Source organism: Cryptomeria japonica, chromosome 2, assembly GCF_030272615.1.
Source record: "Cryptomeria japonica chromosome 2, Sugi_1.0, whole genome shotgun sequence".
NCBI lineage: Eukaryota > Viridiplantae > Streptophyta > Pinopsida > Cupressales > Cupressaceae > Cryptomeria > Cryptomeria japonica.
Genome location: NC_081406.1, coordinates 20411179 through 20432675, shown reverse-complemented (window position 1 = coordinate 20432675; position 21497 = coordinate 20411179). Strand labels below are relative to the sequence as shown.

Here is a 21497-nt window from a genome sequence, read left to right as displayed (position 1 = left end):
TCCTTCCAATGCCCACGGTCAACAACATTGAGTCAGTGACCAAGCTGCCTATTGGCTTCTTCGTTGGCTTGTTATGCTCTTGGCCCACTGCGTCATCACCGACTACATTGGTAATGGCCATCTTCAGTTGCAGCACGGTTTGCAGAAGATCGGATACTGTTGATGTGTCTTTTGTACACGACCAAACACAGAATAAAATACCTAAAGGTGCCTTATCCTCTCTTGAACAAAGTTTCCCGACTGCTGAAGATCTCACCGAAGGATCAATCGGAGAAACTCCAAGGTCCTGTTATGTAGGTTCTCTACTCGTGGATAAGCTCTTTGTGGTATGATGTGATTTTGCTGGAATCACAAGGGGACTTACATTCGATGACCTGAACGTCTGATTTGCTGGAATCACGAGTCCTATTTACTAACTGCAAGATAAAGAAATGGCAAAAGATACAAGGTTCAGGAAGTCTACTCTAAGACCTAGAATGCGAGAAGATGGATGAATGACTAGGTGGAGTCCTACTGGGCTGGCTCTCACCATCAGGTTGAACGATTCAACACCAACTCGATGCGATCTTCTAAGGGGTGTTTCAAATATGTCCAAATCGTACACCATCAGATACTGATCACCATTCAAGATAATGCGTGAACAACAGAGGTGTTATGACTCGAGATTAAGCTCATTCTATGCCAGTTGACCACGCAATGCGCTCTTACAGTCAGTAAAAGGCTAGTGGTTTGGACTAGGTGGATTCCATGCGAGTGCATTCAATAACTTCTTTCATTCAATTTAATTATCTATCATCTAAAATGAAGATTCAACAAGAGACCATGCATATTGCAAAGAAACAACACACTTCACCATAACTTCAATGAAAATGGAGTTTATTTACAATCAAGGGCAACAATTTCTTGCCTTGTCCTCCTAATCTACTCTAATTGCTATTCTATCAGCTGACTATTCGCTATTTCTAACTATTCACCGACTATTAACCTCTTACAAATGAGGAGCCAGGGTTTTATATAGAGAACCCTTTACAAACAGACGGCTCTGATTGACTTAGAACCAATGGCTAGGATTACAAGATAGAAACCCTAATTAGGGTTTGTTACAACAAGCTTCCTTAGCCAATTAGAAAATTACATTTCAGGAGTGAGGACCAATAAGAAGCAAGGGTAGGTACATCGAAGTTTGTGCCACCTCCGATAAATTAGGTACATTGAATCTGGTCATGCTGAGGTGGACCAATCTGACTGGAAGAATGATGATTGGGATGCCACCTTGTCTAATGCTTGTGGCTTGGCCACCTTGTCTAATGCTTGTGGCTTGGTTGATCCTCTTCTCTGTCTCAATTTGATGAATGGTGTACCTCTTTTACTCCCAAGTGCTTGATGAGGATTTCTTATCATCAAGTCTTCCTTCTTCGGTAGCATACCTTGCCTTGAAGTGTTGGCGAAGCCTTTCTTTGTCATCTTGTGGTAGAATGAGGTCTTGAGGCTAACTTGAACTCCTCGAATACCCCTGGTCTTCCAACGCTTCAAAGCACCTTGAATCCTCCCTTTTTGCATGTGGAACGTCCTTGATGATGATGGACTAGAAGAGGTCGTCCTTGTCCAGGCCTGGTCTTCTTTCATCTGCAAAACAAACCATAAGATGATTAAGGACACATAATATATTCATTCTAACATAGCGCTTTCCACCTTAAATCATCAATAAGAGTTATCAAAATGAAGTTCTCTTGAAATCCTTCCCAGGGACAGGCCCCATTAAATTTCGCCCTGGACCCTGGCCAAGGACAGGGCCTATTTGGGATTTTCGCCCTGGACACTCTGGAAGGGTTAGGAGTGAAATTCTTGTTTAAGCTCAAATTCCATCATTTTATTGATTCAAAATGCCTCCAAGACAAGCATATGCTATCTTTCTCTTGTCCAAAGCCTAGGAATCCATGTCTTGACCTTCATCATGAGTAAGTTAGGTAAAATTGAGAATTTCGCTCTGGACCCTTTGGAAGGGTCAGGAGCGAAATTCATTCTTTAGCTCAAAATCCTTACCTCTTGGACTCATAACCTATTCAAACACATGCCTATGGCCATCTTTAAGTCCGATTCACCTTGATTACTGTCTTGGCCTAGCACAAACATGAAGGAAAAATGACATTTTGAGAATTTCGCTCTGGACCCTTTAGAAGGGTCAGGAGCAAAATTCAAGTTTTTCACTTGATATTTCATTTCCTTCACTCCAATCTATCTTGCAAGGCGAGAATACATCACTTTTCTTCCAATCATGCCATAGGGATCGAAGTTCTGGCTTCAATCAAGGGAAAAATAGGTGGTTTGAAGAATTTCGCCCTGGACCCTTTGGAAAGGTCAGGAGCGAAATTCATTTCTTGCTTGTTTTCCCTCATTCAACTCCATTCCTCTCACTTTGTTCTTACTTGATTCTCACCTTTAGATCTATCTCTCAACATAACAACGCTTGCTTTACCTCAAAATGGCTAAAAAGGAGAATTTTGCTAAAAACCATGGCCAGGGACAGGACCTATTTAGGATTTCGCCCTAGACCCTTTGGAAGGGTCAGGAGCGAAATTCTTGTCCTAGCTCAAAATCTTGGCCATTGGTGGTCAAAAATCATTCAAAGGCAATCCTAAGGGCTTTTCTCACCTTGGTTTAGGCCTGACTTGGCACAAAATTTGGAGGATAAGATGGATTTTAGGGTTTTCGCTCTGGACCCTTTGGAAGGGTCAAGATCGAAAATCTTATTCTGAGCTCATTTCTTCATTCTCTTATCCTCAATCAACTTCAAAAGGGCAAGGACATATCAATCTATTCCTATCCAGGCCATAAAAACCAAGAACTTGACTTGTTTTGAAAGGGAAATAGGTGCTCTTAAGAATTTCGCTCTGGACCCTTTGGAAGGGTCAAGAACGAAATTCTCCTTCTAGGCCAAAATCCTTCACATTTGGTGATCACTAGCAACTCAAAGCCATGCTTAAGGACATCTCCAATCCTAATTCACCCTAACCCACACTTGGCTTGGCACAAAATTGAGAAAAAAGGGAGGTTTTGGGGAAATTTTCTCTGGACCCTTTGGAAGGTTCAGGAGCGAAATTTCAACTCTAGGATTGACTCTTCATCTTTTCAACTCCAATCTTCTTTGCAAGGTAAAAATACACCACTCTTCGCCCAAGGAACAAGGTTTGGGGCCTAAACATGGAAGCAAAAGAGGTTTATCAAGAATTTCGCTCTGGACCCTTTGGAAGGGTCAGGAGCGAAATTCTTGTTCTAGGCAAGAACACATCAAAGTCTTTCCAACCATGCCACAAACTCAAGAATTTGACCATCTCCAAGAAGAAAATATGAGTTTCCAAGAATTTCGCTCTGGACCCTTTGGAAGGGTCAGGAGCGAAATTCTAGTTTTAGGACAAAATCTTTCACATTTTTACATCCCATCACTTCAAAAGGCAAAGACATGCTAATCCACTAGAATGTTGGTCTAAACAAGGAAGAAAATGAGGTTTATGGGGAATTTCGCTCTGGACCCTTTGGAAGGGTCAGGAACAAAATTTCCATTCTTGGACAAAACCCTCACTTTTCAATACTTCCAATCACTTCCTTAGGCAAGAACATATCAAAACCTTCACAACATGCCTTGGAAACTAAGACCTTGGTCTAATCCAGGAAGGAAAGGGTTTCTTCTAAGAATTTCGCTTTGGACCCTTTGGAAGGGTCAAGAGCGAAATTCATAAATTAGGTTGATTTCACACTCCATTGCCTCAATTCACCTTCTTTCAAAGGCTAGAACACCTCAAGGTCACTCCAACCATGCCTTAGAAGTCCAAAACTTGGCCATATCAAGGAAGATAATGAAGGTTATGTGAATTTCGCTCTGGAACCTTTGGAAGGGTTAGGAGTGAAATTCCTACTTGGGCTCATTTCTCACCCTTTTCCTCCCTTTCTTGGCTTGAATATGGCTTCTTAAGCCTTCTCCTACCATCATCAAGTAAAATTGCTCTCAAAGTGGCATTTATTTCAAGGTCTAAGTGAGAAAATAAGGTCATTCAAGAATTTCGCTCTGGACCCTTTGGAAGGGTCAGGAGCGAAATTCATATTTAGGCTCAAATCTTGACTTCATTTCTCACATTTCTTCATCCAAACAAGTGTTTTGCCCTCAATAATGCTTGGGAATGAGTTAGTTCTAAGTTTGGGTCAAAGTAGAATGACTTATAGAGAATTTCACTCTAGACCCTTTGGAAGGGTCAGGAGCGAAATTGAAATTGGCTTTGGACCCTTTGTGAGGGTCAAGGGCGAAATTTGACATTTTGATCTCTCCGTCAGGATTCATATATGGAATATTTCTTCTTTCTTATACTTTAAGTTATATTCCATATATAGTGTCAGGATGTTTGAGAGTGGTTTCGGACCTCCAAGAGTTATAATGCAAAATCTAGTTTTTGGAGGATTCTTCAATTTTCCAGACAGTCAAATTTCAGGATCAGGAAGACATTCCAGACTTAGCCAAATTTCAGGGCATTTGAAGATCAGGATGACATTCCAGACTTCATCACTCACCAACTTGACCTAACTCAGACCTTCAAAGAGGATATTCACTCACCAAGCAAGACACAATTAGCAACAAGAGAAAAACCAGGCCCTAAGGAAGACTTTCAAAGAAACCCTAACCCGGAGCATCCACTGACTCACCTTTAGCTAAAACAAAGCCTGCTATCTTAGTGATCCCTCTGGCAACACTCAGAATGCAAAGGCTAACAGACAAAACCCTAAAAGACCTAAAAAAAAACCCCCAGAAAGCAAAAAGTAGTGGTCCCCATTTGCAATGGGGCGATGTGTGAATACGTCACAACAGATACCCATATGGGTATAGTGGCCTGCAACATCTGTCTCATAATAGTTTTCTCGACTTCGACTGCAGTGGAAAATTTGCAACCTTATTTGAAATCCTTCTCTCCTCCGCCATCACCCGATCAATGTCAGCCTTAGCTTGCACAACTCTTCCCTTCTTCGTACAGGGGTTAGGATATACTACCTTCTTAGTCTGGAGTCTACTGATCGCCAGTACTTCCTCATCTGGCTCCTTCACGTCTAGCATGTTCACCACTTTTTGTTTCGAGCAATTGGTGTCTTTGTGGTTTCTAGGTCCACACCATTTGCATAGCAACCCTGCATTGTTACTTTGGCTACTCTGACAATCCCGTGTAAAGTCACCCCATTCATTGCAACTCCGACATTGGTTCATGGGTCTACCCTTCGCATCATACTATATTATCCTTCGTGGGGTGTTGTTATTGCTATTACTATTCCCTCGCCTATTATTTCAATACCCTCCAGGACATGCATTAGAGTTTGCAGGTAGTTTTGGAGGTGTTCTCAAAGGGGTTGTTTGTTCCCCTTGGGCGAAGAGCACTTGTGTGCTTCTTGTTTTCATATTGTGCGTGCATTCGTTAATGGAATATCCCAATACCTGACAGATTTCGCAGAATGATTTATTTGGGTAAGTAGCCTTTGTATGACCTTCTACCTTGCAAGCGGTGCACCACAACTCTTTACCATCCTTACTGTCATCTTTCTCCGCCTTTAGCTCCATCATCATCCGCAACATATCCCTCTGTAGGGCCTCTATGGTTTTTGATTCTTCATTGCTGCTTTCTCCCGTACTACTATCATCACTGGCCTTCTTTCCCTGCAATGTCTTATTCTCGCTTTATATGTCCATCGCCCAATTGTAAGCATTAGTGCATGAAGATGGGGGTACCACCTTCAGTTTTTTCCTCAAGGAGGGAATCAATCCCTCAACGAACCATTGCTTCTTCAGTCCATCTGCTGGTTTGTTTTCCATCTTGTTCAATAGTTGCTTGAGCCTATGATTGTATGCTCGTACGTTCTCATTCTTCCCTTGTCTAGTGTTGTAAATTTCTGCAACAATTTCATTGCCATATCTCAGTAGTTTAAATTCTTCTTGAAATGCCTTCTCTAGTTTAGTCCATCCTGCCTTGTGCTTAGCCTCTAGGTCTGTATACTAGTCAATGGCAATTCACCATAGGATGGCGGGAAATACTTTCAACCAATAATCCTTTTCATTTAATGATATTAAGTTTCCACAATCCATAATGAATTAATACAAATGCTTTTGGATTAGATTGTGTACAGATTTAATGATGCAAAAAATCTGTACACAATCTAATCCAGAAGCATTTGTATTAAATCCTTTTCATCCTGACCATTCGCCTCCCATATTGTTATACAAGTCTTGCAATGGTGTACGAGATCCTCTGATCCATCCCTTGTGAATTTTGGGAGTTTTTGCCTCTCCTAGGTGTTCAACATTGTCTTCACTTGGAAGGTACCATGTGTATTCAACCAGATTGGACCGTCTTGCTCTTGTCCGCATTCCTATACTCTCTTACACTATCGGCCATGCGCGAGCTCTCTACGCATCCACTTTCTAAGTCTTCTACACCTTGCTCACCTTCTTTGTTGCTATACTCTCTCCTCCCCAGAGTCTTCAACTCATACCCCACTATTCTCGACTCTTCTATGAGGAACAGGTTCCCGATACGGTGCAAGTCTGTTCAAGAAGTTCAACAACTTCAGTCTAGAGGTTCCTTTCTTCCCCTTCATCATGTACCGACTGTACGGATGGGCTGCTAGTGCCAATACTGGTACTATGTGTAGATTCAGAGTCTTCGCTTGAAGCAGAGTGTACAGTTTGGTTACATGCCCAGTTGGCGAGATCTTCACTTACTCCGTCGTCTGGGAGTGGCAAGTTTCTCGCAATCTCTTCCAACTTACTCCAGGTACACGGTCTTTCTCTCTCCCAACTATGGCTTCGACTGGCACTCCGACTCCTACTTCTCACTAGACTCTTGGAGTCTTCGACAATTACATGTAATCGCTGTCTTCTTTCATTTTGCTCTCTTAGGCGGAGAGATCTCCTTACTAATCTCTCCTCTTGAGTGTTTCTGGTACATTAGTCCTTATTTGGTCGTAGGGGCATTAATTACCGAGGGTATGGTGTTGCAATATTTTTGGTCGACAACTCGATGCTACTCTCAATTCCTTTCCTCCTGTTGGTCTTGCAATTCAATCAAATTTCATGCCAACAACCTCAGAATTCTCCCGACAAGATCAAAGACCATTTGGTTTACTAAGAGTTTGTCATGTACCATGCACTCAGGGATCGCTCTCTCTCAAGCTTCCCTTTGCACATACCAATCGACCAAAACCTCCCACAAGTTTACAGGTCTTGCATCAACCGGTCTTCCATTGTTTCTTCCTCAGTGTCACTTTTTGTTACTAGTACTTCCTATTCAAACGATTGGCCCATTATTCCACCATGCCTGTTGCCACTCTCAAGGTACTCTCAGATCTCTAAGTTCAAATCGGCAACGACACCAAAATGTTTAATCCCGAATTGAACAGCTTTAACTTAAAGGAAATAACAAAACATAGAACATAATAGAATTGATAGTAAAAGATATTCAACACATAATATCGTCCAAATGATATTCGTTTGTTCTCCGGTGTAATGTTTGTAGATTATCAGTATCCCCCTGCTCCCAACACAACAACAATATAAATAGTACCAAACAGTTGGTTAAGGCTGTCAACCGTCAGCGACTGACATGACTCTCGAGAACTAATTACACTACCATTATTAATAAAACATAAACAAAGTATTATTTATTACTAGCGGCATATTTGCCATCTATAGTAGCATTCAATAAAGTTAGGAGCCCTCAAATTTATATAAATATAATGCTTGCAATTGAAAGGTCACTTTGAAGGCAAGTGATAAACACTTGAGCCTGTTTGGTTTTGTAATTTGATATTTGTGATTAGTATTTTCTTCCAGTATCAATTTTTAGATTTCATAGTTAGAAAAAGAAAATTAAAATTGCAAATTCGTAAAAATCATAAACAGAGACATTACACCTCTGCGGCAGCTACAATTTGATATCCTGCAAAGTTGCAAACTGACCTTGAGTTTCAACAGTAATTACCCTGGCTGTGTAAAAATCATATCTACTTCTACAGGGAAGATTGAAATTCGACTGATGTCAATGTATAGTGGGTGATTCTTTCTCCAGAAGCGGACAAAACTCTGAATGCTGTGTTTTATTTATTTTGTCCCTCTGCTACATAAACTGACATATACCAATGCCAGCTGCTATGTCAGGTTCAAGAATCTAAATCCATTCAGCGGCCAGAATATTCTTTATAACAGCAAAGATTGATATGTTATGTAAACATAATCAGTACAACAAGTACATAAGCATAAAATGAGGACATTTATTCCAGAAATATATAAATTGCTATTCTACTGCATCAAAACAGATGAATGAAATGATAGGAATGTTAAAAAATAAATACACACCAAGTATTTACCTTCAAGATCAACATAGTGCTAAAATTTTTGGAAGGTTTAAGTCATAAAATTAACTACTATTATTTCATGATAAAATCATAATATATACTTCAGGTCTTCAATAAATTAAGTCTTTAATAAAAAGGATAACCCTGCTAATTATATTTGAATGCAACTTTATGAGCCTCACAGTTGAATTATTGCCGTGGCCAATGTCAAAGGATATTAATATTTTTAGTAATTTCTTGAAATTTAATAACCTATTTACTCAACAACAAAAGACAATCGTTATGTTTTTATGAGTATTGAGGAGCTTGTTCCTTGTATAGATCTCAATGCTTGACAAACACATATGCACTGTTGGTTCAGTAATACCATTCTTAGCTGTAATAAAGTTGGTCCCCACTGAACACACTACCTTATGGCTTTAGGACTCTAAACAATTATGGGAAGAAATTACAGATGAAGTTAGCTGCTCTTACGATTTGTTGGTGTTCCGTCATTGTCATCTTCTACTGTAGGAGATGCTTTTTTTAATCTTTGCCACCAAAACTCTCCTATCTTAAGATGCCTCGGCCCATTTAGAAACAAATTTCTTCAACATAAACAATCAAAAGTATTGTTCATGAGTCTCAATTAAATAATCTATTAAAAAACCAAGTTGGGGTTTCACATCCTTGCAAGAAAAACTTGCATTATGTATTTTATATGTATAAACCATAACTTCATTATTTTGAAACAAAATAAGATTTTGTATTGCTATATATTTCCAATCAAATGCAAATGAAATTTAATCTCTATGGGAAATTTATACAAAATAACATGGTAAGCAACAAAACTTGAGTGGCATGCACTATAAGAAATCATATTAGATAAGCAAACTTCAATACTTATATAACTCAATTTTCATTCACGATATATAATACATGCAATAAATGTTCATCATAACACTCAATCAAGGAAACTCATAATTTTATATATTGGTGAAATTTAGAAAAACTCACAAAGTAAAACATTTAAACTTTTTAGAAGGATATATGTCGTCTATTAAGATCAACAAGAAACAAGGGTCCTAAACCCTATACAAAATAAGCCCCTAGGGAAAAGAAAAACTGACCCAAGAATTGACAAAAACAACACATTAACAGTTTATCAAAAGTATGAGTTCAGCTGAAAATTAAACAAAAACAACAAGAAACCAGGAAACAACTTAAGGGGAAAGAAGTCCCCAATCCTCGGTGAGGAATTTCTACATTTCATCATACTCTTTTAAGTTATCAACATTTTCCCATGCTTCTTCAGCTCCAAATCCTAAAGGACGAAGAGAGTGGTAGCAGGCCTACGCATAATTTTGGTGCTAAATCTAATCATAATCTAGAAAATGTTTCAAGTCTGGAAAATGTTTAAATTGGTGGAGAAAATCACTCAGGTCTGTATTTCCTGAGAAAAACAATTTCTTTCAGCTACTTCTGATTTGTTCTATGGCAAAATTTGCCCTCTTCTCATTCAACACTTGGCTCTGAATCTGATTTTCTTGCACAAATTTGTCTCTGTCTACTGGAATTTGCTCTTTATTCTGCTCCTTATTCGCTGACTCCTTTAATTTGCTCCTAATTCTGCTATTGTAATTGTTTTGCTTGATGTGAAAATGTTTTTCCCATCTTGCATATATAGGCGCTCAACATAGCAATTACATCTTAACAAGGGTCGGCTAGGTCAGGGTGTTATCTTATTTTTCAAAGTGCAAATCCTCTCCACTTTGTTTCAAATCGGCCTTATTTCTTTAGAATTTTGCATTTTAAATAAAAATGAATTTAGGAGGGAATTTCATATTTTCCAATTCAGGTCGGCCTCCTTGGTGACTTGATTTCACCATGTTTTACACTTCTTGTCATAATGCTGGGTGGACTCTAACATTGGCATGAATTCCATGTGTTCATGGATTTCCAGGCAGATTTTTGCCTTAGATGTGGATTCCTTGGCAGAAATCCTATAATGTTCCGGACCTGTACGGTGTAGATCAACCGTACGGTGGAAGGGGACACCCATCCGGTGATTGGGTGGATGTACGGTGGGAGAGGAAGACCGTACGGTAGGAGATGGAGAGCACGGCGTACGGTGTAAATGTCGTACGGTGGAGTGACGGAAGGCATACAGTATAATAGTCGTACGATGATGTCAAGCGGCCGTAGGTGGAGCCCAAAGGGTCGTACAGTGGTGAGGAGGGTGTACTGTGGGGCCAAAGAAGGTTGTACGGTGGTGAGAAGGGGAGGGGTGGTAGTACGGTGTGTGGCTGTGAAGATGCAGAGGTACGGTGAGCTTCAACAGTTGTGTGGTGACCTTCTGGAGTAATGGATTCTGAATATTAGGAGTCCTCCTTATGCATGTAAACCAGATTAACAGAAACGCAGAGAAAGTAAACAATGATAAAATTCAAGATTTGCCATATCCGGAACGAGTACAATGACAAAATAGGGTGAGAGGTGAACCTCACCGAAACTGTAAATACCAAATAGGGAGGGTCTTTCACCTCCGAAATGGCGGATAACAAAACTCCAACAGGAATTCGCAGAATAGAGAAAAGATACCAAAAATTCGCATACCTACAACAATGACTAACATGGCCATATATATGGGCTCCAAGAAACTTCCCGAAGGGTTACAAACGGGCCAACACGACCAACCAAAACTTGTCTAATCTAATTAAATAAAAGGGCCCGAAAGATTTGTTATTAAATTTGGGGCCTTACAACAAAATATCTAGATTTATTATTTAATTATATCGGGGACATCACAATCCTCCCGAGCCAAAAATTGCCCTCAAGCAATTGCAGACTTGGATGTTCAAGAATTTGCTCGCCTTCCCAAGTGGCATCCTCGATGGGTAGATTCTTCCAGCGTATAAGGAACTCTTTGACTGTGCGTGTTCTCAACCTCTTTTCTTTGACATCGACGATCTCCACCGGCTCCAATATTAGTTTCCCTTCTTTGTCGATGGGTGGCAGATCCCTAGACACTATGACGCACTGCCCGACGGTCTTATTCAAACATGATACGTGAAAAACATTGTGAATCCGACTCCCCTCCGGAAGCTCCAATTCGTAGGCAACTTCACCCACTCTCCGAACCACCCTGTAGCGTCCATAGAAATGCGGCTTCAGCTTCTCCTTACCACTTGTCTTCAAGGAGGATTGTCTGTATGGTTGAAGTCCAAGGTAAACCAGATCACCAACCTCAAAATTCTGCTCAATCCGGTGTCGGTCCGCATACATCTTTTGCTAGTTCAGAGCCCTCTGTAGGTTGTCTTAGAGAGACGTCAGGATGTCTAAACTCTCCTGAAGCCAATCTTTGGCCATCGGTGCACGACTGTCTCCCAATGCCAAGTCAACAAATGAAGATGGTTCATAACCGTACAGTGCTTTGAAAGGTGGCATGCCTATCGACATGTGATAAGTGGTGTTGTAATAGTGTTCACCCAAATGTAACCAGTGAACCCAAGCCTTCTGTTGTGATGAGACATAGTTCCTGAGATAACCCTCCAGCCATTTGTTCACAATCTCGGTCTGTCCGTCTGTCTGCGGATGGTAGCTCGTGCTGGGCGACAGCTCGGTTCCGACCAACCGAAATAACTCCATCCAAAAGGTACTCAGAAAACGGCTATCCCTGTCACTGATTATGTTTCGCGGTAAACCATGTAGGCGGAACACTTCACAGAAGAACAACTCGGCTACTTGGACTGCTCGATATCCTGTGGGGATGGCAAAAAATGTGCATACTTGGTCAATCGGTCAACTATGACAAAAATGCAATCCTTTCCTTGCACTCTGGGGAGTCCTGTAATGAAATCCATCGAGATGCTATCCCATTTTTGGTCGGGAATCGGCAGTGGTTGCAGCAATTCGACGGGTAGGTTATGCTCAGATTTGTTTTGCTGACAGGTGGAGCATTCCTGTACATACTACAGGACGTCGTCCTTAAGGCCCTTCCAGGAAAACCTTTCACGAATCTGTCTATAGGTTTTCAAGTATCCCGGGTGTCCAGCCAAGGGAGAGTCGTGCAATTCCTTCAAAACCTTTTCCTTCATCTTGGATTCGGGTACCAGATAAATTATGTCCTTGTAATAAATGATGTCGTCAACCACCTTGTATCGGTCATCCTGCACTTGACCATCCATCAGTTCGCAGGCAAAAGTGTTCTTAGAGCATTCAACCAACAGGTATTCCTTCCAGTCCGCTGAAATCTGAGATAAAGAACATATGGCAGGCCTTCTTGACAAGGCATCAGCGACCACGTTATTCTTTCCCTTCACATATTCAATGTCGAAATCAAATGCCTGGACTTTGCTCACCCATTTCTGTTGTTGTTCATTCAGATCCCTCTGCTCCAAGAAGTATCGCAAGCTGTTGTGGTCCATTCACACAACAAACTTTGCTCCGACAAGGTATTGTCGAAACTTCGTCATTGTGTGTATGATGGCGAGCATCTCCTTGTCGTAGATGGAATATAGCTCAACTCCCGAGAGTTTCCGGCTCTCAAACGCAATGGGGTGACGGTCTTGCATCAACACCGCTCCAATGCCTTCACCCAAGGCATCACACTCGAGGATGAAAGGGCGAGTGAAGTCTGGTAGTGCCAAAACCGGACACGTACTCATAACTTCTTTTAATTTGTCGAAGGTCTGTTGCGCCTACGCATTCCAATGGAAGGATCCTTTCTTTGTCAGATCTATCAGTGGTGCCCCAAGCTGTGAATATCCTTTCACAAACCTTCTATAATAACTGCACCAACCCCTGATAGTTTATGGGCACCAAACCAAAGGAGCACCAACCCCTGCTGTTTATGGGCACCAACCCAAAGGAGCTACAACCCCTGCACCGAGCACCAACTCAATGATCACAAAACATGATATCAAAAACAAAAGTAATAGCCTGGTTACAAATGAGTTCTATAAGAACTTATGAATAAACTCTCTACCGGTTCCCCTTCTCCTCAGCTTTACCGGTAGTATCTTCTGTCTTCCACTCAGCCTCCTCTCTGTCGATTCACACTCTGCTTCATTCACTGTTGCCTCCTACTTTCTTTGTTGCTCACTTGTCAATTCAAGCCTTACTGGTTGTTCATCTGACAGACTGTGCATTCAAATACCAATTACTCTACTTACCGACTTAGCCTTGCCCCAGTCTGTGCCTGCCGGATCTTCTCTTCAATACACTCACAACCAACACACTCTGTGTTATCTTCCTATTGGCTTGAACACTACTGGTTCACTTCTGCACTTCTCTTTTGTTGTTGGTTGCTTTAACCTTACCGGTTAAGCTCATAGTCAAACCCTCTTACCGGTTTAACCACTCTTGCTAGCTCTTTGCTCCAGATGCTCAGTTACTTGACTCTTCCCAGTCTGATCAGCTCTTTACTTTTCTCAGGGTCACTCAGCTCCACCAACCAGCATCAAATCACTTCAACCTTGAGTCTGCATATTTATAGCCAAGTTTTCCCGCCAGAATAGAAAATCAAATCTTGGCACGCTAGGGTAATCATCCACCGTCCTCGAGGCATATCAAATCAGATCAAATCATGCATCAGAGAAGACAACTTGCTCCAGATCATCCATAACAGCTAATCTCGTGGCTTCCAATACTCGTTTGTTATTTTTAGTAAACACGGCCCTGTAAATCAACCTGCTTCTATCAATCACATTGAATGATCTCTTGGTTGCCTTCTCCAGGTCAGATCTGCAACTGGATATCCTTCCTCGGTCGTAGCATCACACAGATCTTCATTCTTCATCGAGCCGCAAATCACTGCAACATATCCCGTGATTTCCTCAACCGACATTAATGTCGACCTACCGCCAACTACCTCACCGACATGGCACTTCACCGACCTGTGCATGCAAGCCACTTCAACTCCACGTAGCGTCTCTGTCGGTATCCACCTCAGCTAAACCTCTGTGTTGGTTCTGATAGGATCACCGACCAATCACTTAACCAGTGTATACTTCATACTACTGGTCCATCTTGCCCACCGGTTCTCTAACCCTGCCAATACATCTCAGGCCTGTGAAGTCTTTTGCGCGATTTTGATTTTTAAGTCAAAATGCCCTCACTAGTGTTAATTTCGTGTTGAATGATGATTTTCTGATTTGGATTGCAACAAATATCTTCCTTTACCAATTTCGGGAATTCTAAGCAATTTGAGAGATGCATTTGTTTTGTTAAAGTGCCTCCCTTTTCAAGTTCGGGTGAAATAGGCAAAATGAGAGATATTTTGAATCAAAAGATTTGCTCTTTGCGAATTTTCGAGCTTTTGAAAAAGAATCGCGATTTTGGTTTTCCTAAGTTTTAGCCCTTAGAAGGCAAATTGTGCGACTTAGTCTTTTGAAGATTTTCGGGCTATGAAGGAGACGCGATTTAATATCTTTCCGAATGTTGGCTTACTAGGCGACGATATTGCACGATTTGGAATTTTTGGCTTGCAAGGTTCTAACTTCACCCTATATTCCGGCCTACTTAGCTAAATCGCACGACCTGCCCCCTTTTCGGCCTAAATAGGAACTTTGAAAACCAACTTCGGTCTATGAAGGAAACACGATTTCTCATTTCGACCTTAAAGGCTGATTTTTGCTTTAACATTTTTTGAATTTTGGTGCTTTTCTTCATTTTGCGATTTCGTAATGTGTTCATTTCAGCTTACCAGACACTTTGGCGAACTTAGTATATGGTCGCGCGACTAGGGTTTCGGGTATTTAGGTGTTCGACTAGCCATTTTGCACGTATGTGAATCCTTTATTATTTTCGGCCCACGAAATGATTTTGGGCGAATTAAGAATTCTTCTTCATGCCCGACCCTCTTTTCCACGACTTTCTCATTTCTTGTTATTTTCGGCTCAGATGGCCGGTTTAGCGCGATTTGGACTGAGCAAGTGACTTTAAGCTCCATGAGAAATTCGCACGATGTAGTTTTGTTTTAGCTTTTCAGCCCTTTTGACCATAATGCGCCATTTTTTACTGACTTGCAAATCAAACAAAATGTTGAACTTGCACTTCGTCCTTTCGAGGTTTTTCGCGAGATTTCTTCTTTAACGCATTTGTTACCCTTTGAATTTTGGGTCATTTACCCAAAATGATAGATTGTGACCTAAGTTAAAGTGCCTCCCTTGTGCAACTTCGGGCTTCTCAGGAGAAATGAGAGATTTTAAGAGTTTGACTTTCGCTTTCGGGTCCATGAAGATTTCACGAACTTAGCTCTAGGCGACTTCACTTTGGTTGCCCTTCGAACACCTAAAACCTGGGCTGAAACCACATCTTTCTCTCATTCATTAGGCAGACTAAGACCAAAAATGGGGGTCCCCTGTGAAGCAGGGTGTGTGTGCGAGCACAACAGAAACCTAAATCACACATTTCCCTCTTTGATGCCGAAAAGGGGTCTGAACCTCCTAAAATCAGCTTGTAAGCCGAAAATCGTAGAGCAAATCCAAAGTATCACCCCAAATGACTCATTTTGCTCGAAAATCATTTAACAACTCTCTCAAAATCGATTTAGAAGCCAAATCTTGAACAATTTGCGCTAAAATTTCCAAATCACGCATTTTGACCATATAGGCGAAAAATCTCCAAAGCTCCTAAATCGCCCAAAACATGTAGAAGGCCCGATTTTCGTCTAAGTAAGAGAGCGAATCAAGAGCAAGGACCGAATTTCATATTAGAGAAGAGGGGCACTTAAAAATAAAATTTAATATGATTGTTAAAATTAATTTATTTAATTTTTCAAAATGATTATTAAAAGTGGAATTCACTGTTTGCAGATTGACGAAAACCTGAAGCACAAAGTGAAGCCTTGATCACGACCAACGCCGGAAGAGGGAATGCAAAACCGCACCACAAAGTGCAAAACGAAGCACGGGGAACCGTGCCACCACTAAATCAAAGTCGAAGTCCACCTTCAAGACCAAAAATGAAAGAACACTCAAAATGTGCAAAGTCAGAAATGCAAGGCTGGAAGTAACTCCAAAAAATCCGTTTAAAAACTGGATTGTTTATTGTAAAAAATAACTACCTGTGGGCCCCGTTGAAGATATTGTAAAACAAAGGGACACAGGTCAGTTATGTGTAACTACCTGATTGACCAGGTTAAAGCCAAATAGTGGTCGGTAGGTGAAAATGTGGTTGGGGGATAACTGAGAATTGAGTAGGCATGGGTTAAGGCTACTAGGCTTCTAGAAGGTAGATCAGGGCCTTTGGATGCAATCAATCCTGGCCCTCGATTGAAATTGTAAAATCTATAAAAGGCAGGATGCCTCTCATTGTAAAGGATTAGATAGTGAGATTCTAGTTATATTTTTAGAGTTAGACAGTTTTCAGATTAGGAGTAGCATAGATGATGTTGCAGAAATTGTTGTAATAGCAGCTGAAATCAATATATGGACATTCATTTGGTGTTTATCATCTTGGTTTTATTCTGTTTGCATGGTTTCTTTCAGCAGGTTTAGATAGATCCTTTTGGTGTGCAGGTATTTGATGGATTCAGGTTCATACCATTGGGGATATGCTGATTGTGTATCCCTATGTATGGTTAGTCTGAGCCATTAAAATTGTGTTTAGTTCAATTGGAGGTGTCCATCTCAGCTGCACCAGAATTGGGTGCTTAGCCATGCACCTGCAGTCTAAAAATCTTCTATGTCCCCTTGAAGATTGCACTGTTCTTGTGAGGTTGTGAGTTATTCTGGTCAAGAAGGGATTGGTTATGTTGGATCCGTCTACTCGCACACCAGCCTTGTTAATTTTAGGTCTCTTAACCCTTGTCCTTTGCTTTTATTTCCCAAATCGAAAATCGCGACATCATCTTAGGATGCAGACCAGCCTATTGCAAACTTAAGGCCCCTTGTGCTCCAAGCAAAACACATCAACCGTTGAGCTATCCCGCAATCATGAACTAACATTTGGAACCTTGAGGTTGTCCCCTTTGATCAACTAAAACAACATTAGGGATTCCTTATACAAGAGAGTATAGGATACTCAGCGAGAAATTTCTATTCTGCTTTGGTCGGATAGAGTTGTAGCGATACAATTTTAGCCATGTCAACAGAGACCACACTAGAAAAAAAAATTGGAGCACCAAGCAGCCATCATGAATATGGTCAGAATGGAGCCAAGGTGTCTAATTGTCACTGGCACATAACAAAAGTAGTCTATAGTAATCCAGTGATAGATAAATGACATTTCAAGCTGGAGAAATAATATATAGGCTAGGTCAAAGTGAATTCACATGTTTGTAAAGGCACCCAGTCTGCCACAAGTCATGAGATCTTTACCAACCACCTATCTCAGATATGGCAAGGCAGATAACATGAGCGACAGTCCCAAAGCAATCAAGGAATGACACAAAGAATGTTCAAAATCACTTAAATTAAAAATTGTTCATATAATTTGTGTTCTCTAAAGAATTGTCATAGAATGAGGACCAACCTGGTAGAAAGGTATTTATGAACAATAGGCTTTGGTTTGTGTTCATGGAGGTAGTTCATCCCCCTGCGAATAAGATACAAATAATTAGTGAACTGCAATTTAAATAAAATCAAGAAATATGAAAAATTATGACAACCTAATATGGTAAAATGGTTATTAGTCATCGCTAGCAGCAATTTAACCATTCGAATTTTGTTTTCAAATTATAACTTTGAAATCCTTGAAATCTGATTGCATTTGTTCCTACCAATCTTTTTACATTTTGTTCAAGTAAAAATCTCATGCACAAACATATTGAAACTTGTGTCAATGAAAATAAATAAATTCATACATTATAGAAAAAAAAAACAATTACAGCAATAAGAATAGTCAAACATACCTAGCAATGTCAAGAGCAAATTGTAGTGCGATTTGCAAATCTAACGGATTTTTCTTCTCTAGCATTTCATTGAGGCTACCCTAAAAAATCATAACAACTATAATTTTAGCTTGAAAAAAACTATTGCTGATGAATTTTGACCACATAAGCTACAGTCAATAGCTGACAGTGATGTATCACGTATAACATGTAAACAAAAATGAACTCATAAAATCAACCACATTATATGCATGTCAAAATGCATTCATATATAGAAGGATCATAATTATCACATGTTATCTTTGTTAATGTGTCTCTTTCAAGACAACTCAAACCAAAAATATATGTACAATAAAGGGAAGCTCTCTGAGATCTAACTAAATCTAGACCTAAAACTTAGAAACGAAATTTACAAGTATGCACATTGTTCATAATTTCAATAGGCTTTTGCATTAAATGTAAATATCTAATTGACTATTTTTTTTGACCCAAACGCAATTGTCTAACGGTTAACAATCAATACTTACAAAGAGATTTTCAAATTTAAATGGGGATAAATTATCAAGCACAAACAAACACAACTTTATAAATGTTAAAGGAGAGATTAGTATTCAGCTGCAACATAGATATTTAAATGGAAAACAAATGAATAGGGAATGTTAGATAAATTAGAGACCAGTAAATCTACATCAAAAAGAAAACTTAGAAAAGTGAACATAACACAATTTCACAGAGGAAATAGTTAAACTACAGTCAAAGGTACAATTCAAATAGACAAAAAATTTCCAATACAGAATGTGATTCAAAACAATATACCATCAATTTACTCCATGAAATTACAAACATGCAAATCATATTTACAATAAATTCAATTGAAAAATAGATTCTTCAACATAATTGCAACTTCCACCAACGGTCAATAACATAACACAATTTCATGAAGGAAATAGTTAAACTACATTCAAAGCTACTATTTAAAAGACAAATTTTTTCAATACAAAATATGATTCAAAACAGTCTACCATCAATTTACTCCATGAAATTACAAATATGCAAATCATAGTTGAAAAACTCAAACTTGGCAATAATTCAGCAAGCCCAAAAAATTTAGAAACTCGGGACTCCGGAAAAACTCAGCAATTTTATCAAACATTTTATATACATAAATGTTTAAAAAATTCTTCAAAAACACACATATTACTAATTTCCATCATATATAAATCAAAATTAGAATTTGATACATACAATTGACCAAAAAACAAGTTCAACTCTAAATGAGTTATAGTGTCACTCCCACTAGCCATGTCATATGTAGAAGTTGCCTCAGTGTTGTGCGTTGCACACGCTCCCTGTCGCCGACAGGGTCCCCTTTCCCTTTTTAGGCCTTTCCGTCTTCGCCCTGTTGAGTTCCATGCAAAGTGTCTCGCGTCCTTTTGAGCAAGCCCATAATCAGTCCATGAGATGATGATGTTGAGCGGAGGAGCCTGTGAATCCATGAGGTCAGTTGAGCCTTCGGGCATGAATTCCAAGAGATTGTCTAAGCTTGTAAGATCACCTGAGATAGGCGTAGGATGATAGAAACTGGCAAAGTCCGCCAAGTAAAGGATAAAGCGTTTGAAGGTCGGATGAGGACCCAAAGACGCCGATTTTCGCATAAGGATATAGGAGAGATAAGAGGGTGCAAAAGTGTAAATTTTCAAAACCTTCTCCATATCCTGAAACTCGCACTAGTGGGGAGAGATTACATGATATTTTGAGAGTTTGCAAGATAGATGAAAATGGCGATTTTCGCCAGCCGGAAGGTAAATGGGGCAAAAACCTTGCAAAGTGCCCCAAAGTGCCGAAATTGGCAAAACCGCTCAAAATCGCCGAACTTCGCATTTTGGAGGGCAAACATAAAAGGCAAAAAGAGTTTGCAAAAACCTCCTAAGTGCCGAAAATTGCACTTTAAAGGTGAAAGTGCGAAAGTTTGAAAGTTGGCAAAACGCTTTAAAACGCCAAAATTGGCAAAAAGAGACAAAACGCCGAAGTTTGAAAACGCACTTAAAGTGCCACACTTTGCAAACTCCCTATAAACGCCAAAATTCGCACTTTTGGGTGAAAATGCTTAAACTGGGAAATTTTCAAAAGCCTCCAAAACGCCGAAGTTCGCACTTTTAAGTCAGAATATGAAAGTTGAAAGTTGGCAAAAACCCCATAAGTGCCAAAGTTCGCACTTTTAAGTGAAGATGTAAAAGTTTAAAGGGATTTTCAAAAACCTCCACATCCTCGAAAATCGCGATTTGGGGGAAAAATGCGTGGAAAGTAAAGTTTGAAAGTTTGCAAACACACCTAAAGTGCCAAAGTTTGAAAAACGCCTAAAAAGTGCGAAGTTGGCAAACCTCTCCAAATCGCTGAAATTGGCAAAATACTCCAAATCGCTGAACTTCGCATTATGGAGGTAAATCGCAAAAGATTTTAAGTTGAAAAGTGCACTAAAATGCTGAAGTTTGCAAAATGCCCCAAAGCCCCGAAAATAGCATCATAAGAGAAAAGTTAAAAACTTACAAATTCCCTCAAAGGGCTAAAATTCGCCATCTAGGGCGAAATCGCAATTTGGAAGGCAAATGTAAAAGAGTTCACAAGCTGGCAAAGGCTCTAAAGTCTCCGAAATTTGCAGGTCAAGGGAAAATCGCAATTTAAAGCTTTCCAACCCCTCCTAAACCCCGAAATCGTGAGCCAGGGCGAGGGTATAAGTTTTTCATGGTTTGTAAAAAGCAATAAAAAAGCCTAAGTTTGGTGACTGGAAGAGAAAGCCGCAAAGTTTGAAGTTTAATATTCCCTCCCACGCATATGCCGAACTTCGCGTAGGGTTAAAACCGCGAAATTTGAATTCCAGAAAACGCCACAGCATTCACGCGGAGATTTGGTGTTTACTTGAAGAGCAAAACCCATTCAAAACATCCAAGTTCAATCGCCATCTTGACCAAGGTAATAAATTGCTAAGTCTGAGTGTTAAAATTGCATTTTCTCTCTCCAACCCTTAGGCGCGAAAATTTGGATAGGGAGTTAACCATTAAAATTAAAATTGCAGACTCTCCCATTCAAAATTTGGAATTCATTCATGCAAGGCAAGTTGTGCGAATTCACGCCATTCATTTCGCCAGGTAAGCGTGCTTCACCTCTCTTGAAATCATTCGAAATATATGCAAAATCGGATAGATGTATGTGCAGAATGAATTAAGTTGATTAAATCAAAAACCGCATCTTTTTCCGTTTATAAGACATCAACGCGTATGAAATCAGAATTTATTCCTAGGAA

The 21497-nt window shown here is 40.0% G+C and overlaps 1 protein-coding gene across 1 annotated transcript in view; it reads right to left on the bottom strand.

The window, feature by feature from the left end:
* Positions 1-21497, bottom strand: part of LOC131035405 (serine/threonine-protein kinase VIK) — a 322138-nt gene that overhangs the window by 138989 nt on the left and 161652 nt on the right. Inside the window, exons 7-9 of the mRNA XM_057967104.2 lie at positions 18218-18297; positions 17839-17901; positions 8857-8969 (exon numbers count right to left, since the gene is read on the bottom strand). Of these exons, the coding sequence (XP_057823087.2) occupies positions 8857-8969; positions 17839-17901; positions 18218-18297 (256 nt within the window). The remainder of the gene's footprint in view (positions 1-8856; positions 8970-17838; positions 17902-18217; positions 18298-21497) is intronic.